This window comes from Candoia aspera, chromosome 2 (genome assembly GCF_035149785.1).
Source record: "Candoia aspera isolate rCanAsp1 chromosome 2, rCanAsp1.hap2, whole genome shotgun sequence".
NCBI classification, from domain to species: domain Eukaryota; kingdom Metazoa; phylum Chordata; class Lepidosauria; order Squamata; family Boidae; genus Candoia; species Candoia aspera.
The window spans coordinates 74,459,793-74,486,583 of NC_086154.1; the positions used below are offsets into that span (position 1 = coordinate 74,459,793).

The 26,791-nt window shown below is 38.8% G+C and overlaps 1 protein-coding gene and 2 long non-coding RNA genes across 6 annotated transcripts in view; 1 reads left to right on the forward strand and 2 right to left on the reverse strand.

Annotated features, from left to right (window-relative positions):
* The window catches only part of ADAMTS2 (ADAM metallopeptidase with thrombospondin type 1 motif 2), a 300,115-nt gene extending 290,245 nt beyond the window's left edge, over positions 1–9,870 (forward strand). Inside the window, exons 19-22 of one of the 3 annotated variants that reach the window (XR_010067127.1) lie at positions 2,107–2,314; positions 2,656–2,785; positions 3,726–4,076; positions 9,135–9,229. Coding sequence is in view for 2 of the 3 variants with exons in the window: in XM_063292231.1 (XP_063148301.1) it covers positions 2,107–2,314; positions 2,656–2,785; positions 3,726–3,815; positions 9,132–9,577 (874 nt within the window). In the remaining variant the exon portion in view is untranslated. Of the gene's footprint in view, positions 1–2,106; positions 2,315–2,655; positions 2,786–3,725; positions 4,077–9,131 lie in introns of all 3 variants that reach the window. The other 2 variants (XM_063292232.1, XM_063292231.1) reach the window with 2 other exon arrangements.
* On the reverse strand, positions 9,043–12,650 carry LOC134489515 (uncharacterized). The gene is made up of 2 exons (XR_010067128.1): positions 10,609–12,650; positions 9,043–9,529 (listed from the first exon to the last, which is right to left on the reverse strand). It is a non-coding gene; the product is annotated as an uncharacterized LOC134489515 (long non-coding RNA).
* A 2,987-nt stretch (positions 12,651–15,637) lies between these two features.
* LOC134489516 (uncharacterized) lies at positions 15,638–23,781 on the reverse strand. Of its 2 annotated transcripts, none has more exons than XR_010067130.1 (3): positions 23,709–23,781; positions 18,342–18,421; positions 15,638–16,558 (listed from the first exon to the last, which is right to left on the reverse strand). It is a non-coding gene; the product is annotated as an uncharacterized LOC134489516 (long non-coding RNA). The 2 variants fall into 2 exon arrangements; XR_010067129.1 differs by having other exon boundaries at positions 15,638–16,580.
* Between the last annotated feature and the right edge of the window lie 3,010 nt (positions 23,782–26,791).

The window sequence follows — 26,791 nt, forward strand, 5'->3', positions numbered from 1 at the left end:
AACAACACTTGTTTCAGTGGTTGCGCTCTCTGCTGGTTTCAATATTAATTGTTTAGAGTATGACAAATGGATGATCTTATTTGTCAGAAAGAGTAGAAGGAAATTCTCTTCTTTAAAGTCCGACACATCAACGTTAGGAAAGTTCCAAAACAGAATTATTTCAATTAGGTCTCATATCTTTTAGGGATATGTGATATCCAGTTCTAATTTCTAAGTATATTGGGATTTTGTTTGTTAGTTTATTATTTTAATAGGCTTATATGCCACTCCAATCATGTCTGAGTGACTTACAGATCTCTGAAACAGTAATAAGATTAAAAACTAAGCACCACAATGTAACTGTACAAGGATAACTTCCAAGCACCATAGAGCAACTGTAGCTTATACTGTACTAATCACTGTCTAATGATTTTAGCTCCCATAATTCCCTGTAAACATACAGGCCACATGGAGAGCACCACGTTGGGGCGGGCTGGTTCATTGTCCATATATGACCTTCTTCTGAAGAAACCAGTCAAAATCTATAAAAAGCTTCCCCAACCTTCCACTCTCTAGTTTAGATGAGGGCAACATATAAAAACAATGTTAGTAACTTTTCACCTCCTCTTGAATTACAACAAATGATCTCTTCTTCCCATGTCCCATCTTTTGTTGTGGGGAAAATAAGGGGAGGAAGGAGTATTAGGTAAGTTCGCCACCTTGAGTTATTTATAAAAATTATAAAGGCGGGATAGAAAATAAATAGATAAATAAACAAATCCATAAAGTGTCACCATTTCAGTCCTGGTGTCAGCGAAAGTCCATTAAGGGTTATCAGAAATAACAACATACCTATTTTAACCTTGAACAAATAAACCAACTTTACATTCTTTCCTTTTACTTCTAACAATCTTGATCTTTAGTCCATTCAAATAATGCCGTAGAACTTGATTTCTTTTCATTTCTTCTCTGTCCCTTCTCACGAGGTTCTTCAAAGCTTTAACAAGTCTCTTTTGTAAGTCCAATATAGAAAAAATTATCCAGGTCACTCTCTTGGTTTATTGTTTGCATGTCCCTTTTAATTATTAAAACATGAGCCAGTTTCTTTTGTATGTCTAGTGTAACATCTTTTTTCATGTCATTCTTATAGTCTGTCATTTGTAAATCCACATTCAACTCTGTCTCTGTCTTGTCAGGTAAAACTTGTTCCTCTTCCATAACATACAGTATTTTGGATACAGCCTATCCATAGAGGCAGATATCACTGTTGACATGGTTAATATTAAATTCTGACTCCATTTTTCAAAAGTGTCCTTCAATATTTCCAGTGTTAGAATATTTTGCACCATGCTGTAACTGTTAGTCCAGTTTATTTATGTGTTCTTCTCCTTTAACTGAAATCATTAGTTCCCTCTAGTGTCCAATTTTTTAAATCTTATCTTACTATGTTTTTTAAAAAATTAAAAACAAAAGCATTTTCCCATGGGAAGGATTCTTTATAATTAATTCCAAAATCTTATTTCAAATTTATCTGGACCCTTAGTCCACTTGTAGCTTTCTAAAATCAAAGTTTTAATCAACCTTTTGCTGTTTATTTCCCCAAAATTAAGAGTTTAAACTTGTAGTTAAAACTTTCTTTTGTTAAGGATTGATGGCAAACTCACCAGGTGCTTCCAAACTTGTCAATCCAAAGGTTTCTAATAGCTGAAAAGTAGTTAACAAGTAATTTCTAAAAGTCATTAGAAAGGACGTATGCAAACTTAGTGTCCTTTCAAAGGCTCCAACCGCAGTTTGAGCAAGATGACTATTCCCTCATCTCCGGTGCTCAAAACCCACTGGAGAACACTATTTTGCAGTCTCCTCATGAGGAGCAACTGTCTGGAGCACTTGTGGGTGATCTCTCATCCTCAAATTTTTCTGGAGAGGTTCAGAGAGCTGGTCTACTTGCCAGCTCTTCGTTCTTCACTACAGTCATTGGCTCCACTTTCTGCAGAGTCCTCTTCAGTCTGCCATTCTTCCTCCTGAGGTCTCAGGCTAAACAATACTCATTCTGGAAATAATCATACTGACCAGGAGGATCTAGTGGTGCTATTATATATTTGACTTAATTGTTTTTCATTGCAACAGATGGGTGACAGGTGACTGGGGACCTTGCAGCAAAAGTTGTGGGAAAACAGGATATCAGGTGCGTTCAGTACGATGCATCCAAACCCTGCATGACAATACAAATCGCTCTGTCCATACCAAGTACTGCAGCAGTGATCGTCCAGAGGGCAAGAGGGTTTGCAATCGGGAACTTTGCCCTGCACGGTGGTGGATAGGACCCTGGTCACAGGTAAGCAGACATGTGTATTGTGGCTCAATTTATATTTTAGTTTAGCTATTTTTATTAATGGGGGGAATAAGATTATCCATGTGGATTTGCTTACTCAGTTGAAATAAATGGGAAAGTCTGTGTGACCCTTCAGTTGCTTTGTCTTGGAAGTACAAAATGAGAATGTACAGATTTTATATTTATAAACAACAAAGCTCCATTTTGCTTTAGACTCATCAAGAGTTTAGAATGTTGGAATAAGAGTAACAATGGAGTGACTGTTAGCACTAAGTAATTGTGTGTGTGTGTGTATAAAGATAAAGATATAAACTGCAAATGCCCATTTTTTGTTTTCTCTCCAGTGTTCTGTAACCTGTGGTAATGGCACACAAGAAAGGCCAGTTCTCTGCAGGACAAGAGAAAATGTTACTGGATTTTGTAAAGAAGATAGGCCAGAAACAACAAGGCTCTGCAGGCTATCTTCATGTCCTAGTGAGTTTAAAAACTCTTACTTCTTGAGTCTTCTGCAGAGGTGGGGGAAAGGCTGAAGTGGGGAGGACTCTTGTAAACTTGAGACATCACTATAGTTACGTTTGCTGTTTTACTTCTGTATTGTCAGAGTAATCTGTCCCATATTCCCAGTATTAACAGCTTTACATCTATTGCAGCTGGAGAAAAAATGTGAAAAACACTTCTTAAAGAAGTCTGTTTTTAATTCTGAGGGTGGGGTAAAATTCCAGCAGCTGGAATGGAATAATAAAGAAGGCCAAAGTGTTGAGAATCATTCCTGGCATGACCTAAATGCATAGTTTCTTCTTTGTCTATGAGTTATCAGAGGATCAGACTCCATTTTGGAAACTTTAATAGTGGAGACTAGGTACTGAGGTTAAGCAACTATCACCTTTCCCTTTTTATTTTTCCCCGCTGCTGTTTTTCTGTTCTGTACTTCCTCTACTTCTGCAACTTCCAGTCCAGACCCACAGTGAGCCACAATCGCCCTCCTTGTAGCTGTTGCAAGCCCTAACCAGCCCTTTCCCCTGTCCTTGTCCTGCTTCTTCAAAAGTAGACTTTCAAAATCTTAAGTGCATGCCTAACAGCCAGAATGTCTGAAGAAATCCTAAAATGGAAATAAACTTCTATAAAAACATTTATGCAATATCTACATTTGTTCTGTGTTGGCCTTTCTGAAAGCCTGCCACATTGTGATACATCTGAACAGAAGGGCTCAAATGATTAACTTGATTAAAACTAAAAACAGTGGTGTTTTTCTAAGTATAGTTTTGATTTTTAAAATATTTCCCTTTTTGTGATTCGAGTGGGGGCTATTAATTCAGCTTACAGAACCAAGGATTGTAAAATGTTCCCTAAAAGCTACAAAATGTGCTCATTTTTTTTCCCCCTTTTCCATCCCAAATCCTTCTTTCTCCTTCAGAAAATTCATCAGATACATCCAAGAAGACCTACATGATACAGTGGCTGTCAAGGCCGGACACAGATTATCCTATCCAGAAAATATCTTCAAGTAAAAGACCCATTTATAATTCTGCCTTTGCCTTTAACTGCATGCCACGTCAAATGTGGACTTTGCCTTCTGCTCTGTTCTTTTTCCTATATGGAACATTTTCTTGAACCTTCCCAGTTTTATCTTGAGATTAATCTTTCTTTCCCTACACTGGGCTGCAGTGTCCAATGTCTTGCTTCTCTGGAGACTGAGCAGCCCTTCACTGCTGCAGTGGAGGTCGTCAGGGGTTGGGTGTGTGAAGCAGAATATCTGCAGTTTGTTGTAAGTCCTCTAAAAAGTGAGCTGATATCGGTTTGCTTGTTGGTTAGTGATGGTGAAAAAAGGCTCTTAACTGGCTCATGATTTGAGTTTGATGGTGAAACTGAGAACTTATTGTGAATGTGATCGCATCACAATAATGACAACTTGTAGTGCTAAGGTTTTCCTTTCATCTAAAGGTCCTCTAACTCACAGATTAGCCAGATCCATGTTTTTGCAGGGTATTCAAACAGGACAAAAGCACTCATTCCATCTTTCTTTATAGTCTCATTGCTTCTAAATTCATGTGTCACAATGGCTTTAAAATGTGTGTTTGTTACCATGAAAAAAGCTTATTATTCAGGAAGATGGGACTTCTTTTTATATATAGTCCATCAAATGCTGCTGCTGCTATATACTGTGCTCCAGATGAATCCCCTTTTTCTTTATACTGATTTCCAAAAGTAGAAAAACACAATTTTATCAGATTGTTCCTTATGTTCTTGTTTTTTTACTTTTTTGGAAAAAGCAATTAGAAAAACAACATGGCAGAACATGTACTTATGCTACAAGTTGTGGTGTGCAGTATTGTAATACCGTTGAGACAATATGGCATTGACACACGATGTAATGTCAAAAGTTGTTCAGCAATTAATTCTTTATCCATCATTACATTCATCAGTCTTTTTTCACCATATGCATATTTGGCTTGATTGGTTCAGTTTTTCTACGTGTCTGTGTGTGCGCGCGCGTGTGTGTATGATCTATAGATGTGTGTCAACTGGCAAGCATAACAGTGTGAACTACAGAATTACCTCAATTTTTATTGCTTTGTTTTATTTTGCTTAGGAAAGAAGAAACTATGTTTAGAAAAATGCCTTAAACTTTAATTGCATTGGCATTAATCTCCAGTTCCAGCTTTAAATACAGTGTACTGGTATCATAAATTGATATTCACGTACAGAGTTTTTACTTGAATGATAAAACACTAGAAGGAAGTTTGCACAGTCCATGTATGAGAAGGAAAAAGATCATTACCAAATTAGATGAAAAAGAGTATTTTGCAACACTTAATTTGTTTAATTGCCATTTATTGCTTCAACCTGCTTCGTGTTGAAGATCTAAAACTTATTCTTCCTGTACCACTCATGTAATATCAAAGAATAGAAAGGCATTAGTCCTGGGGTACCATAACAATTGGCTTGCTATCCTTCCTCGAACATTTGATATACCTTACAAAGGTGGCCCTATGGATTTTTGGCAATGTAGCACTTCAAAATGGTCATTAGCATGTGATCACATATTTAAATTTTGCTGTTATTATGATTATTTCCTGCTGCAACATGTTAGTAATTACACATGGCAACATAAAAGGCAAAGACGTGTTATTTGGCACTAAATACTGTTATGTAAAATAATTGGTGTGTAACTGTTATCAACTTACTTATGACTGTTAGTTACCTTTCAATAGACAACTGTTAAGTGATGTTTGAAAATATGGGTGGCTATAGAGAATGGTGCAATAAGATATCTGGGCATTGTGCGCAGTTCTATATGCACTTTGGTTTATCAGGGATATTTTATCAGTGTTTTGTATGTATTTAACACAATATTAAAGATGTGCCAATTCAATTTGCTGTTCAATATTTTCTATCAGGCCAGTTGAAATGTGTACCAAAGTGATTGTACAAATAACTATTTTTTTCTTACTGCTGAGTTAAAGACATACTTCCAGTCTGTCATGCGTACTGCAAAATAAAAGATTAAAGTTCAGCAGGCCTGGCAGTTTTGTTGCAGGAACAACCACCTAGATTTATTCTGATACATACAAGTCACAAGCTTACGGCAAACAGCTTTGAGACTTTTGCACCTTAAAATCAAGAAGGATAATGGTGGCCTTTGTGTGTGCAAGTGGCTTGCAGTCCAGGAAGTGACTGATGCCAAAATGAATTTGTTACATATTTAAGGTGGCACAAGTCTTGTTGCTGTTCCATGGCTACCCTTCACTATGGAAGTAAAGAAGATGTCTTTCTATAAACTGTTAATTATGTATGAAACACGTCTTAAGAGCATCACAGGAGTCATCATTTCACCTGACTCTATTAAATAATCCACATGTTTTGCAGGTGGTTATTTTATTGTGAAAAATAAGGCATTTTTCTAAAGCTGTTTCAACAGGCTCCTTGACTGAACAGCAACCATTTCTTTAATTAGTTTGAAAAATACATGTCAAATATAGGTCATTATTTTGCAACTTTTAAACATCTAGACATACTTTAATCCTACAGTTGTTAAATTAATATTTCTATATATAAAACATTTGATCTCTAACTTAAAGAATTCAGGGAATCCTTTCCCCTATGAAACTGAACTGGAACTATATTTCATAACATTAGCACAAAGTCAAATAAGAGCAACAAAATGTATTTATTTATTTATTTCCCATAAATACTTGGTGTTTTTTTTAAAAGTACTACTTTAAATTTGTTTTCTCACCCTGCCAAATAGCTACATTTTTAAAAGTATTAACATACGCTAGACTGATATGTTTGCCAATGAAACACACTCATGCCCTGTAATATTTTAGAGGATGAGTGAAGAGAATATATCCCTTCTGCAATCAATGAATGCTTCTGAATTAGAGTGGGTTATAAATTACAATGCAGTTAAAAGGCTAACACCAGTAACCTCTGTGCTGCCATATCTGCATGCAGTTTCCTCTTAAGTGCCCAATGATGCTGTCGTAGCATCTTGATTGGTAGACTTCTTAGGCAACGTTTGCAAAGATGCATCTGAAATCTCTTGCTGACAAATTTTATTGAGAGGATAAATTTGGAGCATGGGAACATCACCATGGGAAAGATTTAACTCACACACACACCCAACTCGAAGCACACGACTCATCTACCCCCAGAACTTTAGCTAGGAAGGATTTTTGTCAGGTATTCCCCAGATTCTTTAAGTGTCAAGAAATCCTCATGGTGTGTTGCTTCCAGAAATTAAAGTAGGTAGTAACTGTGTGGACATTCTCTTGTGCTCTCTGTACTGAAATGATCAGGAGCTATATAAGAACACTGCAATGTGCTTTCATAGCTCCTATAGTTTTCACTGAGGCAAGTTCTGAAAACTTTCTTAGTATGTTTTACCCCCTGAGAGATTTCAGTCCCTAACTGTTCAAAATCTGCATCCTGCATCCACCTCTACTCAATTCAGTCTTCAGATTGCTCATTCTCCCTCTGCAATACTTGGAAACCTGGACTGAATTTCAGTATTGATTTCTTATGTAAACAAGGGTGCTTAAGAATACTTGTTCATGCTTTATAAGCAGCGTAGGGAAGACTGATATTTCTTCAGCAAATATGGTTCCTCGACTTACTCTGTTCTTATCACAGTAGGGTAGCAATAATAGTAGCAGCAGCAGCAGCAGCCGCTCCATGTTGCAGCCAGATGTAGTATGAAATTAAATATGAAATTAAATACCATGTAAACTGTGCATCCAAATTAATATTACCACCAGATGGCAATATGGATGTGTTCCCTCTCTTCCCATCTGGGCACATAATGCAGCATAGCTCAGAGATGGTTTCCTTCAACAAGCACTCAGTCTCAATACTGATCCAGCATTTTATGCTAACCTCTCTCTTCCTTAGCATGTCTCTCTGTTATTTTCTTTTAAAACTCTTCCACATTTTGAAGGCATAATTAGGCACACATAGATGTTTAGATAAGTGCATGAGTCATGCAGTAAAGATGATATATGTTTTGGTACTCAGAAGAACTGAAGTTTTTGAGCTTGTTGGGGAGTTTTTGTAAAAGTTCAGTTCCCTGTGACAATGAAAATATGTATTACGTGGTGCATCAGTTCCTACAGTGGAAGATGCATGGTTCATCTAAATACAGTGTTGAGTGTTGTTTTTTTAAGATGGGTATCTGAGTTGTATAGTGGACAACCTCTCCCAGAAAGTGAGACCATCAGATTAGAGAACTGCCTTGGTTTTTACATTTAAAAAGTTCCAGATTGAAGGCTGCCTAGTAATGTTCTAGCAATGTATGGAAGCTCTGAAGATGGTCCATTCTTTATAGATGAAAGATTCTGTACATATGCCACCTAAGCCTTTAGCATTTGGATAATGACATGGTATATTATAAAATAATAGAAGCACAAAGGATAGAGCCCAATGAATTTGCTTCTTTGATGGCAATTTATCTTGATGTCAGGGTGGGAAAGGGAAGAGAGAGTGATTTCAGCTAAGTGCCTGTTCTTACATAGCCAAAACAGGGCCCAGGAAACCTGTAGAAAAAAAGGAAACTGCCCTCCCCATCAAAGACCAATTAAGACTTAGCATGCTCAGTGATTATATAAGTCTCACTGATTTGTGATGACACTGACTATTTGCAACTTCTGTGGCAAGTAGTATAGTGAATGGAGTCTTTAAATATGTGTATAGCATTTTTCACCCACCACCAAGGCTCTCAAAATTCTGTTTACATCATTGCCAGTGTAAATTTGCCTCCAGTTGTTAAGGTTAAAACAATTGAATAATAAGAAGTCAAACCAATGCAGTTATGTGTGATCTGTGTGTGATCTGCGTTGGGCCAAATATACTAAGTAACGTCCTGCGATCAAATTAACAGAAGTGCATGTTAAATCAATCAGAAAGCTGCTTCCTATATAAATAATTTTAATTCCACTGATGTACCACACTCAGTACAAGCTGCTGACATGAGTTTAGGAAAATTCAGCATGTAACTAGAGTGATCCATATGGCGGATGGTTCTAACAGAAAGCACATACAGTCACTATCATGCCTAAACAGCTATATCCTGCATGGTCTTAATATGTGTGTTTGGGGACACACTTGAACTTACATCATTCAGGAATTGTCACTTTGTCCCCATATCCCCTGAAGGTTGAAGTACTACATAAAATTTGCTTTTGATGACTGCAAAGAAACATGAGAGAGCTTTAGTTAAGAGCACATATAATACCTTATTGTATGCAAGGGCCTCTTAAGGCCAAGTTTATTTGATTCCATTTTAGATATATAGCATACACTTAAATTTGTTTTTCTCTTCCAGCAGAACATTGCCAAGGAGACAGATCAATGTTTTGTCGCATGGAAGTTCTCCATCAATACTGTACCATTCCTGGATATAATAAACTGTGTTGCAAGTCTTGTGGTATGTTCACTAATGAAACAGGACATGGAAACTCAACAGTTAATGACATTGAAGAGGACATCGCTCCCACCCTTGCAACATCTGTTGAGGATCATACACCACATAGAACAACAGGTCCACCAGTTGTTGCCAAGGTAAATAAATCCAGTTCTAATGTAACCATAGAGCAGCCAGAAGGTAACACACTGGATGTACCCTACAAAATTCATGAGCTGGAAAATGAAGTGCCACAACACAACATCATCTGGAGGAGGAGACCACCATATGGAAGGACAAAGAACCAAAGAATTCAGGAGCTGATTGCAGAAAAAAGGAAAAAAGGAATGCTCAGGGAATTACGTTAAAATGGAAATATAACTATATATATACAGATATATATTTTCTCTCTTATAGAGATGTTACAGTGCTGCAGTAATGTCCATGCCACCCTAGAGACAACGTTTTTGAATAGTGGTGCTATGGCAGAAATGCCTAATGCTATAGCTTGCAATAAATAGAAATGTAGGCTTATTTAATTAAAGAAAAGATAAACAATATAACCAAGTTAGGGTTACAAGTGGCCACTGAAGAGGGTACAATATTGTCATAGCTTAACTGCTATGCAACAATGGTACCTACAGGTAGTCCTTGTTCAGTGACTGCCTCATTTAGCAACCATTTGCTGTTACAATGGTGATGAAAAAGTAACTTTACGAACAGTCCTAACATTTATGATCTTTGCAGGACTGTAAAGCAAAGGAAAGCTGAAGTAAGATCATAAGCACAATTGCGGTTTTGCTTAGCGACCACTTCATTTAATGACTGAGTTACTGGTCCCAATTATGGTCACTAAATGAGGACTACCTGTAGTAAATGTCAGCAGGGTTGTTTCTTTTTGTGTTCCCTCTTGCTCCCTCTGTGTGTATGTTTGAATCCAATGGAATCTACTTGGGTATACCATGTTCATCAACAAAAAAGTCTAATCAGCTGATCCAAAATACTTAATAGGCCTACAAAACAGCCTACAGAACTTCAGTGGTAAGGAAATATGTGCCTGATTTTTTAAATCTGATTGCCACTTATTAGGAAATGTCAGATTTCTCTCTGTAGAAGAACTTAAACATCCATTGCGCTGAACTCAAGTATACAGATCTTTCCATTGAATTCAGCGGTGCTACTTCCACACTCAGGGAGCAACAAAGAGTCTAACTGAAGTGTTGAGGAACTAATTCAACCCTGTTTTGGGAATCGAGCCTAACTAACTACATGAATTGCATTAACCACTTGAAAAGCACACTAGATGATGTTATGATGTTACTGTACAAAATCCAACTGGGAAGGAATGTTCTTCAGAAACAGTAAAAGAACATTTAAAAAAAAAAAGTTCTAAGGCTACACATGTGCACATCAAAGTTGAGTTTCACATTCTCATTCTTGGAGAAGCTGTGTTAGAAACCATGGGTGCACAAGTTTTTTGAGCCTGAGGTCCACATTTGGCTTTTGAAGAGCATGCTGGAGAGCCACTACTCCAGAATGAATGTAGGGCCAGAACAAAGAAGTGGGCAAGGCTAGGACAAAAAATCCAAAATTAAGTTAATTTAATGTATATATAATTAAAATTCAATGCAACTAATATGATTATTCCCAATATATTTAAGAGTATCCCTTTTGTTAGATTAAAAGTTACATGTTGGTGGCCCTTTTGTAAGGATGCTGGGAGCTGCCTCCAAAGCTTTCAGGGGCCTCATGAGGCTGTGGGCCTCAAGGTCTCCACCCCTGACCTAAGATTGCAAGTTGATCACTTCCAATCACTGTGTCTCTTTTCATTTTCTCACTGAGAGACCAACACAGCCTTCTTGTTAATGATATACAAACTCCAGCATCACCTGCAGCAAACTGTGATGAAGCCAGAAGGACATCCATAGTGGCATCATCAACCAAATGCCATGCTGACACACTTGAACCCCAATCTCTGATTCAAATATATAAATGGCAATACTTGTGTGATGATGTTGCACCTGTCTTGTCATTTGCACCTCTTCTTTCTCCCCTTCCCCATGAATGACCACACAAAGCCCATCAGATAGATGAACCATATACTGAATTTAACTCTGCTATAAAAATCTGGCTTGGATACATTTAAACCATTAACTTGTAATACATCTTGTACATGTTTTCAGTATGTAGAAACATGTCTCCTAAAAGTGTGCATACACCACAAATGTTGATTTGGGGGCCCCATTCAGTACTTCAGACAATAGCTCACTCTTACTCAGAATGAAAAGAGGCTGCCCAATTTGATGCAGGATTAATCTAAAGCTAGAGTTGTACTTCCCACTGAGCAGCAAAAACAAAGGTCAATATTCTGTTACTTTTTGCCAGAACTGATGAACTTTACAGGCACAGTAGGACCCTCTTAGGGTGAAGCCTATTCAATTTCAAAAAGAGATCCAGTGAAGCTCTTTTAATTTTTTTTAAAGTGTCAATAACTTTGATGCCTGCAGGAAGAATTTAATGACATTTGCAGGTGTACTCTTTTCTTTCAGGAGTTTTGTGTGAAGAGAGTCTTTACAAATTTAGGATACTAAAACGTTAATCCATTCTCAGCATCTATCATTCAACTTTGTCTTATCGGGATTCTTGTTTAAAATACAAGTTTAAAGTACTTGTTTAACCAAATATTTTGGTTAGGTGATACTTCATTAAAAAAATGAATGTTCTCCTTTGGCAAATATTTTGATTTGGAGATGTCCTTAAAATCTTACAATGAGCACTCAGTGGTCTCCAGGTTGCTTTAGGCAGAGAATTTCTACTTGGAAGGGCCCTGATGAAGTCATCCTGTGATTAGAAGGGAGACAGGTCAGTCTCTTGACACAATGCTCTGCTCTCCTTTCCTTCTCTCCCCAACTTGGTGGTTATGGAAACAAAACAGTAGATTTTGTAGACAGCACCTGTCTCTCTCCAGCAACTCGAAGCACTCACAGATGATCTTGCTCAGATTGGCTCTCCTTGCATGAATCTTCATTGACCTCAGTCATGGATTGGATCATGATTTCGAATTTGTCTGAATCACATGTGCAATCCTCATTACCCATGAACCAAATAATCGCATTTTCAAAAACTATTTGAAATTAAATTTTATATATTAACTCACTGGAAAGATAACTTAAATAATCCTAATTTCACTGTCCCCCCTCCCCCAATGATCTGCATTTCATAGTCTTAAAATCTTGTGGTACAATTATTGCTTTTACTCATAGATTTACTAAATGACTGGATTTCCTTTTTGTTTCAATTGGTGCTTTTTGTATGAAGAAAATGTACCTTTTGTTTATTTTCTACATGTTGCATCTATCCACTGGGGTAGCAAACAATTTGCACCATCAACAGGTAATTAGGTCTGCTGTATTGTTGCAGAAGCTAATAGATGTCATTATGCATATACTAGATGCCTAATGGTACTGAATCTGCTTTGATTTTAACAACCTCAGTTTGTCAGCCCTTTGAGTACTGGTTTCATCTCAGACAGCACTTTCTGAAAGCGTGCATGGATATCAGCAGCATCACGGTTACGTCACTGCTCACTTGGTTTAGAAAGAGAGCTGCAATTCAATAAATATTTATTCATAGGGAACACCCCCTTCCTCCCAGGATTTCTTAGTAAATGTGCTTATGGCTACAGTTTTGCTTTGATTATAGACCTTTTAACCTGCAAACAAAAACAAACAAACAAAAAATTCAAAACCATCCTGATGGGTAGAGAGCATGTATCAGCATAAACTGGTGGCAGGTTTGAAAACAGCTTCCTTAAATGGCTGCTGAGAAAACCCAAGGATAGGCATATCGTTTGCATACTATTCTCAGCAGCTGATGATTCCTTCACTGTGTTCCTGAGCGGTCCTTGCCCTGTTGACCAAACTGATACGCCCTTCTTTACCTCAGCATGTGCATTTGCTGTCCTGCTTACCCTCAGAATCTAACTGAAGAAGTGCCGATATTAGTGCACCTTAAATAAATAATCACTGAAATCTGTTCTGTTTGTTTGTTTGTTTGTTTTATTTCTTTCTTTGGCTGATATCCTGCCTTTCTTCCAGGAGCTCAAGGCCCCTTACTTAGGGCTCTCCATTTTATTCCCACTGTAATACATTTGTGAAGAAGACTGGGCTAAGGGAAAATGGTTGGTTCAAAGTTTTCTTAAACAGGTCGGAGTTTACTGTACAGCATATCACCTGTATGTAAGGATCCACGTTATAGCCTATTGATTGGTCATGTTTATTTCTAGTGCAGGCTGAATGAGGTCAGTTTGGAGGTATCTGATACCCATGTCAGACTGATAGAAATAAAAAACAGTGAATGCTGGATATAGGCTAGATCTGAAGGTCACCAAGTTGGGGAAGTTAAGATGCAAATGTGGATTGAGTCCACATTTGAGCAATATGATTTCCCCTTTCAATGCTTATTTGTCCTGTTCCAATTCTGGTCATTTGCCACAAACCCTGGCATTTGGATATGCATTCTATTAAACATCAAAAGACATTTAACCATTTGAACAGCACTCAAGTGAGTATGGCAGTGTAGATATAGCTGCACCCTTGCACATGCTTCTGCACATACTGTGTGTTTGGTGCTTATTTACAGGGCAGCTTCTGCACGTAGATTTTCTTCGTTGGATTGTGACAAATGTCCAATGAATGACGATGGTGAGCTTATCCTAGCAGAACATAAGAAAATGCAGTAAATCATTAAATATCTCAGCGGAGGAATTCAGATTTATGTCTTCTATTCATACATTCTTTTATTCATACATATATTCTATTCATTAATTAAAAACATACACCCAACCACCTCAGCGTTCACCCCTTATACAAATTATGACTGCCACTGATAATTTTTTCCCTCTCTATGGTAATTTGGGAAAGGAAAGCCTTTGCCACCATTTTGTCACCATTCTACTAATTAATAAACTATCACTGACACTTGCAATACAGATTCATCGACAAGAGTATTTTAGGAATAAGCTACTGACCAGATTTGAACATATTAATTCAAAACCAGAGCATCATTACAACAGGCACTTGAAAATCTTGCTTGTAGTGCCTTTTAATCTGGGAACAGTCATGAACATTTCTGCTAATGTGAACTATTTGATTCTCAATACACCTTAGAAAATGCTAGACAATTACCTTGTGGTCAGACAAAAGCTGGAGCTATCTTTTGGCTGTGGGCACATACAACCAATTTTCCATGAGGAGAAAGTCAATCTGCATAGAACTGTTAGCCACAGATGCTATATGCCCAATGGCTGTGTGAATTGGCCCACAGAAAAGCTTGTTTGAAAGATACCTAAATGGTGCTCTTCCAGTACTCAAAGGGTTTTTGTGATTTACTTTTATTGTGTAATGCATTTACTACTTTATTTACTCATCTACAATGCACAGTATTAGCTATCTTTGTATGGCACAGCCAGTTACGTACAATGGCTTAATGTCAGCTGCAATGAATTGCCATGAATTGTCTATTAAAATGTATATACAAATTAGAACCTTTAATTTTATAATTTATTAAAATTCAGATATTTGGGCTCTTTAGCAAGGAGTGTGACTTTTTAACTTTGTTGACTTTGTTTGGACTTCTGGTAATACACAATAATATGCACTCAGGCTAGCCTGATTAAAATGTAGATATTTTTCTGTACAAGTGCCCCTGAGCTCTCCTGAGGCATCGTTCTTTGGCAAAGTCACGGAAATGGATTCAAACATAGGAAAGGGATTATACATAGCACTTCACGTGAGATTATGTTCCCTTTTACAATTCCATAAAGCCCATCATTATAAGTAATAACATACATTTGCTCAGACATGTATTTTCTCAAGAAAAAATCCCATTTAACAGGATTTTTCAAATTGTTTCCCACAGAACCCACAGGAGTTCCACAAGACACTAAGGGCAAAATAATTTTTTAAAAAAATTTACTTGAATGCAGCCAATTTTATATCACTAGAGCTTTGCCTCTTGATCACTGGTTCTGGGGATTTTATTTTTAAGAAACAGATTCCGTGGCGAGAAAAAAATGGAAAACCTTTGCTGTTTAACATGATTTTCTTCTTTTTCATGTCTGATTTTTTTTTTTAATGGAGTCCATTTCTGGCCACTCGCAGTTTAATAATTAGTTGGTTCTTTTCACTTGAGGCCACAGTATATCCAAATGCACTCTTTAATTAACTATGTCTTACTCCATCCCTTTGATCATTTATATTTTTTTAAAAAAAATCTGCTTAATTGCTTATTCATTTGAAAAATTAATGTAAATGTAAAGAGATATTTATTTTAGCTGCATACCATTTTGTGAATGGCAAGTCTCTTCTCTACAGCGGCCATTCGGTGACAATACCAAGCATTTATTCTCATATTCCCAATCCACCCCCTGGCAAACAGTGACTGAGTATTCTTAACAATAGATTATACCACACATAGGAATGGTGGCACACTGGGGTGAATAATTCAGGAGTCAGTAATGGTATGTTATCATCCTAAGCAAAGCTGCAATGTTGCAGGTCATCTGCTCAGAAATACTGACACAATTTGTTTAGAAATCTGCCTAGGCATGTTTTTAGACTTCAGAGTTTTTCAGAAACGTATCTTTCCATTATTTGGAGGTGCTAGAGAAGCATTACTTTGCTGTTCCTTTCTAAATTTCAGGTAGTATGAATGATTAAACATGGTACCTAATTCAGTGTCTGAGAGAGAAATGGTATACTGTAAGTATGGTCAGATACTACTACTTAATAATTCCCCATTTTTATTCATAGTTCATTACTCCATAAATCATTACACATCTAACTTTATATCAAGCAGATACTATTCATGAACATTGCAAAGGGGTTGTAATTATATTCTCATCCCACCCTCACCTCAAACTGTATACGTTTTGACACCAGGCAGCACAGAGCACCAACTTTGAGTGTATAAAAGCTGACTCACGATCAGGAATAGTTCAGCCATCCTAGAAAAAGCACTTTTAAGTTTCACTGACATTACGGTGGAATTTCATCTAACTCCAGTCAAGCATGCCTATGACTTTACATGTGCCAAGTCAACATTATAATCAGTTTAACTTCCATGCTGAGCAAAGGTATTTGTGGGGAAGTAGGATAAAAAAGTAAACCACTGGCACATTTTCTGGGCAAGGGTTCAGCAACCTCCAAAAAAGCCTCCAAGAATTGCCTGGCACAGCCTCTGTTGTCATCTTGCCAGTGGTAATGGCCCAGTGCTTATTTGTATTTAAAAGCATCTTCATCTTCAGATCTTGATTTGCTTCTGGGATACCACCAAGGCCACAGGCTAGACTAGAAAGTCAAAAACAATATGCTGGAAGAAGGCAGTGACAAACCACATCCATATTACTGTCAAGAAAAATTCCTAAACTTGAACTGGAATTCAAGCTCTACTTGAGGGAATATTTACATTTTCAACTTGATAATAAGCTTAGAGAACCTTGCCGGGCTCCAGCCTACAACACAAATATTTGTTACTGCCTTGTCTACTGATCGTCTTCCATGCAAACTGTAAGAACTGACACCATTAGTCCCAAATACAACCTGACTCACGCACAATTGGAATATGCAGAATTCAGATTTATTGAGAGCAAATGTACAGAACAGAAGAAGAGCTGCGATTGGAAAAGCCTGCCAGAAGTTGCTCATTAAAAAATTCTATCACCCAGCACACCCACCCCCAAGTCTCTTTCTCAGCCATCTTCTGATGATCAGCCATGCCAGCTGCAGATGTCTCGGCTAGCGTGACCTTGGCTTTCTCCTCATTGTCCAAACACCATTCATTCCCACTCTTAAGGATCCCCCCCTCCCATCTTCCTGCTTGACATGTGTTAACTCTTCATGGCAGACAAACACGATCAGACGATTCAGCAATCCTTTGATTGTGGAGTTTGACACAAACACTGAATTGTGGTCAGCACTGATTTAAATTTACAGAAGAGAAAATAAGCGCCATTAAATGCAAAGGTAACTTAATTCTGAGTAAATAAAATGTGTATTTGGAGGGCTGTAAAACTGCAAATCTGGGGCTTATTATATTACTCCCCAGTGTTTTTAAATATTTTTCTAAATATTAAATGGTATTTGAGAAATGGAAAGAACAAGCCCACTCATGTTGTTCTTAAAATAGCTAACGTTTCTTGAAAAATAAAAATTGAACACAGATGCAACTCAATTTGCCTAATTAAAAGCAAAGACTGGGCAAAAAGCTGAAGAATTCTTCATTGTCTCCTCTTCAACCACATAGAAGCCAAGGAAAGTTCCTTCTTAATTTACATGTTAATGTTTTAAACTAAAATATGGCTTTGTTCTTAAGCAGAAGGAACTAAGCTTTGAAGCGAATATTTGTAGCTCGGGGTTGAACTGTGGATTCCTTGGTGCTCTCTGAGCCTTGTTGTTTTCTTGCAGACGTTTCATTGCCAGACTAGGCAACAACACCCCTACCAGCACAAGCAGGGCAAGCTACGGTATATAAACTGAGAGCAAGGCCCACTCCCTCTTTGCACTGAAGATGTTGCCTACAGTAGTCTGGCAATGAAACATCTACAAGAAAACAACAAGGCTCAGAGAGCACCAAGGACTCCATGGAACTAAGCTTGTCATCTTCTTTCTGATCTGTATGACAGGCCTGAAAATATATCAGGAATCCCTGGAGGACAGATACAGAATATAGAATATCGATAACAGAACTAACTATCTGTAGGAAATGAGGATGTAGGGTCATTTCTCAGTGATTGTTACAGGAAGACTGAAGAAGAAAATGCCCTACTGGGTAGCCTTATTTAGTTTTTATTCCAAAAGCAAACACCTCTCTTCTCCAGCTCATGATTTGGCTTTTATTTAGATCAGTTTGGTTATGCTACTATCTCTTCAAATCTGACAGGAATTAGTAGCATCTTTCTGCTTGCTCCAAAGCATTAGGCTTCCAGAATTGGTCTGGATAGAATTATTTACTCCTTTTAGTTTTGTTTTTGATTCTCCAGCAGCTGTTTTCCTACAATAATGGACATTTTAAAAATTGGGCGCCTACTTTGCAAAATTGTCATCTTGTTATAAATGTTGTTCAATTATTTACATAGATCATTGTCTGAAAGCAGTACGCTGCTCCAAGATTGTCTGCGTTTTGCTGAAAGAGTAGCAAAACAGTGTCACCATCTGGAAAATATAGGCAAGCTCTTATATGGCAATAATTAAAAGAACGTAGGAAGGAAAACTGCTCATGATCACAGTCTTCTGCATGATATCTGCCCCAATGCAAAGGCTAAAAAAAGCCCCTCTTGTGTGGTAGCGCCCATGTTTAGCATATTCATATTTCTCACATTCTCTCACCAGCATTTCTACTCAAGGGGTCAAATGAAAGGAATGACCTTTGCTTAAGATGATGGAAAACTGCTGCAAGCACAGTTGGGCTAGACAGATTAACAGGTTGCTATGTCTCTAGGTATGCTAGCAAGAAGGAAAGTGGATCATTCTTTTATTCAAGATGTAAATAGTAGAAAGCTTCTAGTTTAGGTTTGTCAGGATGTGGAGACAGAGAAAATTTCCAAAAGTGTCATGCCTGGCGGCTTATGATAGTATGGAATGTTGCATATTGGAAAACCAGCATTTCGCATCTAAACTCTATATATGTTGACATATTACAACTCCTGTGTTTTCATGGTTTAATTCCATAGATGTTTATTGATGGGGAATTGCGTTGATGTGTAGCTTTCAATGGAGATGACTTCCATATAAATGTGCATAGGGCTTAGGATCTCAGAGGACTATATATGAAGGAGCAGGCCAGAGCAATTTACTGAGTAAAGTGGTACAGTAAGTGATAGCCCCGTTCTTGAATTTAAGCATCTGAAGTGGAAAATGCTATCCCTCCCTGATAATAAAGTGTAACAATGAATTTAGTCAGCATTTTTACCATTCCAGTCACTTTGTTATATACACTTTTTCTGTGCTAACAGCCAGAAAAGAAGTAGTTGAGGTTCTTAATTCTATGGAATTCTTCCTAACCTCATACAAACACTGTAGGCCCATTTTGAGAAAGACAGCATTTCTTTCTCACTCTCTCAGAGGCCATTAACTTGAATTAATACCATCAATATCTCCTCCTGTCCAATCAAACATTTAAATAAAATTCAAGGATTGGCCAGCCTCACCCCCCCTGCCCATTTCATAAGTGAATCCACTATGTTCACTGAAGCTCTTTTGCCAATGTGGCTTTCTGCACATCCATCTGAGTCCCATGAGAGCCCAGCCAGCAAATAAAGATAATACATATCTCAAGGAGATTTCCTAATACAAAGCCTCAACTCTCAGAAGAATACCCAATTGGCCACTTGATGCAATAAACCTGCTGCTTTGTTCTTTTGCATAAAGATAAATGGAATTGCTTGCCCAATGTCTTCCATTTCCAAATAGTTAACAATGGGCTACCAGATTTGGGCTGCAAAATTTTGAATAGTAAATATATGGTTGCCATCTAGTGAATCCCTAGCGTTTTGCAGCTCTGATTTGGTAGCCTTATTGAAAACAGCCATACCCCCACAATTCAAGTACTGTAACATCCCCAATAGGTTCAGTATAACTGACTGAGAAATAAAGTAAAGAAGTCACAGTGATGGAGAAGAGATCAGGTGTGTTAGCGACAAAACTTGAAACAAATTAGACTCCAACAGTCCTTGAGTTTAGAAATAGAAAAAGACTTTATTTCGCTCTCTCTCTGAGCTTCTACGGTTTGCAAAGCGTGGTGGACTTTCCAGGAGCACAATGCAACGTGTCCAAAAGAAAAGTCACACCATACAATATTTCAAGTTTATTTTTATACATTTTCCTGTCCCGTCGCTCCTCTTTATCCGTTTCCCCATTGGCTGGGTACTCTCAGACTTACAATCTTCCGGCCGCCTTTGTTTTAAACCATTATCATATTAGGTGATGTGTTTAGCCGTTGCCCTGATAAGTTTAGCCATTACCAGATGATGAGTTTAGCCATTGCCATGATAAGTGATGAGTTTTCCCCACTATCTCCTCCTGACTTCGTGTTGGTTTAAGTATTTAACATGGCATTGCTTTTGCTCACTAGCTTGAACTTATTTACACATTGAAATCTTTACCTCTCACAGGTGCTAGTATTAAAAGGAAGAATCAGAATGTATAAAGGACATATTTAGCCACTGGCCAACAGCTATTTAATGCTTCTCTGGAGGTCATGCCAGAAAAAAAACAAAGCCTCATGGGTAATTTGGCCTTCCGCCTAGGACAATAAAAGTATCTTTCTCTTAGAAATATGTTAAAGGAAACCACCTAAAATGACTGTGGAAAACACTTGAAATACCTTCCTTGCAAAGCATGTTAGCACAAGCAAAACAATGGAGTACAACAGCCTCATCTTTGGAAGGTTCACACAATTGCTTCAAACACTCTTCCTGTGTGTGTGTACCTGTAAAGGACGAACAACAGTTCTGTTGGGACCATCACCAAAGTGGCTGTGAAAGCACATGTGTGATCAACCACTGAGGGCAGCATACAAAGCGGTCATGCAACTCTTTCAAAGGACATGGATGCTTTAACACTTTGTGGCAAGGCTTTGCTTGAGCTAACTTGCTTGCAAAGCACATGTTCCAAATGCCTTGCCCAGTTCTGTCACCCATCCAAGTGGCATTTGCTTACAAAGAGACTATTCCATGTTATTTGGGTCTCTGCATTACCTGGCAAGCCCCTAATCAGAGTTCATTTCTCTAGAAAACTTTTCCAGATTCTTTGGATGCCTTTTGCTGAAGCCCAGAGCCTTCAGTTACAACACACTTTAACAGAGAAGCTATCTCAAACACTTCTTAAATAACCCATCCCCACGTTTTTTATTTCATCATTCCAACAAGCATCCTTTTGTATACTTGCTATTAGCATCATTCCATACCTCCTGAGCCAAAGGGAATGAGTGGGTTAAAAAAGGCAAGATAGTGATTGTGGTATCATAATGAAAGCCCCACCTCTTTGTATGTCCATTCACTGTCAGTGCATATGCAAAAGGGGCGGGGCTTGAATCACAATGCAGCAGCCATAGCCTTGCTTGTTTTGACCCCTGCTCCAGCTGATGCTGCTGTTTGGCATCCATATTTCATTTAATGCTTTTTAGAAAGATAGAGAAGATGGAAATCAGCTTACCAGTCTTTGTTGCCCATGTACCCAGCTGCAGCATTCCTTCTTAATGGTAAGAAGCATATTGGACAGTTTTGGCATATTTTGGACAATATGTCACAAATACAATCAAAATCCAAGCATACTCACACTATTTGATGCATGCTAGGATCTCTAATCTAGATACTACCTGGCAAGCCAACATACTGTTGCCCACATCCTATCAACTAAGAGATATATGCAGTGTACTGACATACAGATAGAATGTCTGTCTGCAGTAGATACATTGTTAAGAGGAGAACTTTAATTTTAAGTATAGAAACTCAGGATAAATTAATATAAATAATTACCACCTAAGAATCCTGTATCATACTAACATGCAAGGCTCACAAATGATAAATGTTTGCTGGTGAGCATATTACAAAGATTAAACTAAGATATACTTTATTCCTTCTTGCTGCCTTTGTTCCATAAAGTTTAAATCGCACTGCTATTATTCTAAAAATGCTGAGACCAGGTACAGCTGGGAGAAAAAAGGACATATTTAAGATAGAGGTGTCAGCAACATCCAGCAGAACCATTTCTTTGCCATGGCAGAACAGAAAAATTAGCAGGCCATATGGATAAGCTCCAACACATGAAAGGCACCCCTAGGGGGGTCCAGATTTAAGGGCAATTATATGATTTTGAACCAGAAATGTGAAAGAAAAACATTTTATAACCTTTTGAAGGACGTTATTTACTGTTTGTCAGTACAGGTAGTCCTCGCTTAACAACAATTGGGAATGGTTGTTAAGCAAGGACTACCTTAGAAAGAGAGCAAGAGTTTCATTTGACCAATGAAAATACACCTTAGGAAATGTCAAGAAGTGTTCATATTTCAGGATCGAGCAATGTTTTTTGCCAAGGTTTAGGACTAGGATATTTCAAGATTCCCTTTGTAGTTCTGTGGGTGATGGTCCTGAGACCTCTCTGAGCATACTGGCGAAGTTTTGCATCTCTTCATGAAAACGTAACTAATAAAACTCCTGCATTCTTTTATATTGTTGTTCTGGTTCCTTCATAGCAGCACTCCAAGCTTATTGGCTGCCTGTTTCTTTTGCTGGAGCAAATGGATTCCTCAGCCAGAATGTCAAAGCAATGCCCAGGGATAATACACCAGCTTCAAGAAACATGATAATAAATGAAGACAAGCTAACTAAATAAGAATCCGGTCTGAATATTTGTATTCATTTGAATGCCTAGATCTGCTTAGTGCTGTGCTGCAAAATATTAAAAACAATCAAACAAACAAAAACGCTATACCCACAGGTTTACAGTCAATACAGTAATAGAGAAAACAAGATTAAAAACCAAAATTAATATATCACTAAGAGTGACTTCCCCCTCCTTTCAGGAGCATCCAATAAGAAACATATCCAGCTTCTTGTTTTCAACCATACAAAATAACTTTACTGCTTGCCATAAAAACCGTAGAGACAGAATTACACTAGAATAACTTTAAACAATACTAGGCTATTGTGCTCAGTGGGATGAATCTTGTGTCCTGCAGAGAGACTTATTCAGAGCTAGCAGTTCGTACACAACTGAGCCATGTCCCTAAAGCTGCAGCATGTTTCGAAAGCAGCGTGCACAGAAATGGAAACCAACTCTCCCTGCTCAGTTGCAAAATGCTCACAACAAAAGCTGTCTCTGCCAAAGTCCCTGGAGTAGTTCTTCTCTTTGACTCTCTTCATGGCTGCTTGGTCCCTCCTTCTGAGGAAGGGAGCATCTGAATTGAGTCTGTTTCTCCTCCTCTTGATTCTTCAGGCCTCAATCCCTACCCATTGATCCACTGGGTGATTTTCTCACTGAGAAAACTGCCAGCCTCTCTCTCTTTCTCTCCCCCACCCCACCACAATTGGCCAAGCTTTTCACCCTCCAAGCCAACTGGGCAAAATGCTACGGAGATGAAAGGCTCACACATTCTCTCTTTCATTTCTTGCTTTCTCACAAGTATTCTTTCTTCTTTAAGTTATCGATTTGGCTCTCATTCCTTTTATCTTCTTAGGCTGCCCCTTTCTCAGTTAACTGTTCCCTTTGCTCTGCCCTTTGTTGCTTAGCCATGCTTCCAAGCTCAACTCCCCCTCTTCTTTGATCCCCCTGGGAATGCCTCTTCTCACTGTGTGTGCCCTCACCGCTCCATCGCTTCCCACTTCTGAGTTTCATTCCTTGCTTCTTGGCTGTTTGGGTTGCTCCCTCCCTTGCTGGAGATCCCTTATTTGGATTTTCTGTAGGTGATCAGAGCATTTCTTGTCATTTCCCTTTACAATACCTCTGTTTACATTAACATCTGTGAAGATCCTGGTTGTTTTGCTTCTGATTTCTTCCACTTGCAATCAGTCTTTAGTGTTCGAAGTTCTGGCAAATCCAGCATGCCTCATTTGCATGTGAATTAACATGTAAATTAAGTTGTCCCACAATGCAACTCTGAGGAAGCTGTTTGTTGCCCCTCCCACTTCCTCTTTCCCTCTTCCTTCTTCTCCAGCAGAAGCAAGCACACAGATGTGTGCTGCTCTCCTCCATTCTGGGCACCATGTGGTGGGCCTGGAATTCCCCTTTCTTCCACACAGCTCTTGGCAGCTGTAGGGCTGAGAGTTTAGGGCATAACTAAGTATTTAGAGAGAAAAGAAGAACAAAGGAACCTCATCTTTTCCACCCAGCTCAATGTAACAAAAGCAACAATAAAGTCAGTAAGAAATTCTTTTACTTCTTAACCTAATAAGTGTAAGCGTGTGACTCTTTATGCTTGGGAGGGCTGAATGTGTAAGATCAGTAACCTGTGTTTCTCTGGCATGCTCATTGAAGCTATTTTAAAGATAATCTTTTTCTGTGCCAGCTTCTCAGCTGTGTTATAAGCTCTGCTCCATTTCAGTGGTTCTAGCAGGCCACTAAATTGGCTTCATCTAGCATACAGGTTAATTTCCTTACATGTCCTGGCAACCTTTTGCCAATTTCCACCAGCTTTTAATCCCTTTATTTATTTCTCAATTCTATGGAAGCCAACTGAGTTACACATAGTTTCAAAGTTCTCCAACAGTAAAATTTGACCTCCATGAAATAGTATACATTTCATATTGGACAAATCACGGTAAATAGAGAAGAATTGGCTGTGCATGTCTATAAAGTTTCTGTCTCCTTTTCCCATCCTCCAGCATGAAAGCAGTACAATTTAAGCAGTTTAACTGCACACATAATTGCAGTTTAAACTGCTTCCCTGCAGACAGAGATGATGTCTCCTTTACATTGCATGGCAACCAGTTTGATTAAAAAGTAATTTACCAGGTGCTATTTCAAAAAGAGGCAATGAACCATTAATTTGAACATCCATGTCACCATGCTATTCAAATCACCCTGATATTTTTTTAGGACTCAAACCATTAAACTATCAAAACCAAGCAACAGATTTCTGCTTTAATGCTGAGTTTGGGGAATGGAAGCTTTGCAGTCAAACAGCCACTAGATGGTAGTACCTGAATTTAAATGAAGCCGTAGAAAGGCTAGAACCGCTTTTTACTCAAACTACTACAGCCTGTCTTCCTCTCCCTCTTGCCCACTTTCCTGGTTTTTTTCTTCAACACAAAGAGAAAATATATTGATGATTATTTATTTATCTGTCATAATTTTTTTACCACCCATCTCATAACAACAACTCTGGATGGTTTACAACAATTAAAAATAGAGAATAACATATTGTTAAAATAGAACAGTATACATATACATATAAATACATATAACGTTATAAGTGCGAAAATATAAAATATAAAATTCAAGATGGCGAGTAAGAATGTTATTATTGGCCCTCTCACGATGTCAACCACCCCCAAGATCAGCTATCCCCCCTCCCGCCCCAAGCAAGATGGCACAACTAGGTCTTAACCACCTTCCGGAAGGCCAGGAGGCAGAGAAGGCCCTCCTCCTGGGCCCTGCCAATCAACAATCTCCCATAGGGAGGGTCCGTAACATGCCGTCTCTGCCTGACTGGGTGGGATGGGTCTATGTGACGGGGGTGAGGCGGTCCCTCAGGTAACCTGGCCCATGCCATGTAGGGCTTTAAAGCTGATAACCAACACCTTGAATTGGACCCCGAAGCAAACCGGCACCCAATGCAGCTTGTGCAGCAATGGTGTTATATGTACCCTCCCTGGGGCTCCCAAAACTGCTCGCACAGCCGCATTCTGCACCAACTGTAGCTTCCGGATACTCTTCAAGGGTAGCCCCATGTAGAGTGCATTACAGTAGTCTATACTGGAGATGACTAAGGCGTGAGTGACTGACTGGAGGGACTTGCAATCCAGGAAAGGACGTAACTGGTGCACAACACAAAGCTGCGCAAAGGCCCTCCTGGCCACAGCTGCCTTTGAGCAGGAGTCATGAGTCCAGGAGAACCCCCAGGTTCCACACCAGATCTGTCTGTGGCAGTACCACCCCATCCAGAGCCAAAGATGGTAAATTCCTGGATGCCTGGGAGCCCCCAACCCACAGCCACTCCTTATCAGGGTTCAGCTGAAGCCTGTTGTTCCCCATCCAGACCCCTACAGCCCCCAGGCACCATGAGAGGGTGATCACACCCTCACTTAAGTCATCCGGGATGGAGATGTATAGTTGAATATCATCAGCATATTGATGATACCTCATCCCGTGGCGACAGATGATCTCACCCAGTGGTTTCATGTAGATGTTAAAAAGGAGCAGAGAGAGAACCAAACCCTGCAGCACCCCACAAAGGAGGGACCACAAGCCAGATCTCTCGTTCCCTATCAACACTGATTGGGACTGGCCCCAGAGGAAGGAGGTGAACCAGCACAGAGCTGTGCCACCCACCCCCACCTCCCTGAGCCGCCCCCAAAGGATACCATGGTTGATGGTATCAAAAGCTGCTGAGAGGTCAAGAAGAGCCAAGATGGATGCACTGCCTCATCCCACTCCCGCCAGAGATCATCCAAAAGTGAGATTATTATTAAGTATACCAGTTCTGGGAAGTTTATAAAGACTTTGGAACACATGATAGCTTTGACAGACAGAACACAATTCTTTCAGGTGCTAGAACCAAGCAGACCTGTCAAGTGTGTGAACACCACTGCTTTTCATTCAGTAATAGCAGAAAGAGAAGGTGGATGATTAGGGCTGTAAGTAGTGCATAAAGATGGATGTTGCCCTTTTTCTTCAGCTGTAGTCCTAGCACTGAAAGACATCCAAGCTGCTCTTAGCCCCAGGAGAGAGGTTTCCATTAGGAAAAAAAGAATTTTCCTTTCCAGGGCAAGAATTGAGTACTATAGGAGGGCTTTATTAGAACCCCTGGGTTGTTGTTATTGTTGCTGTTTCCCTCTTGTCTTGTCTGCTGCAACATCTTTTGTA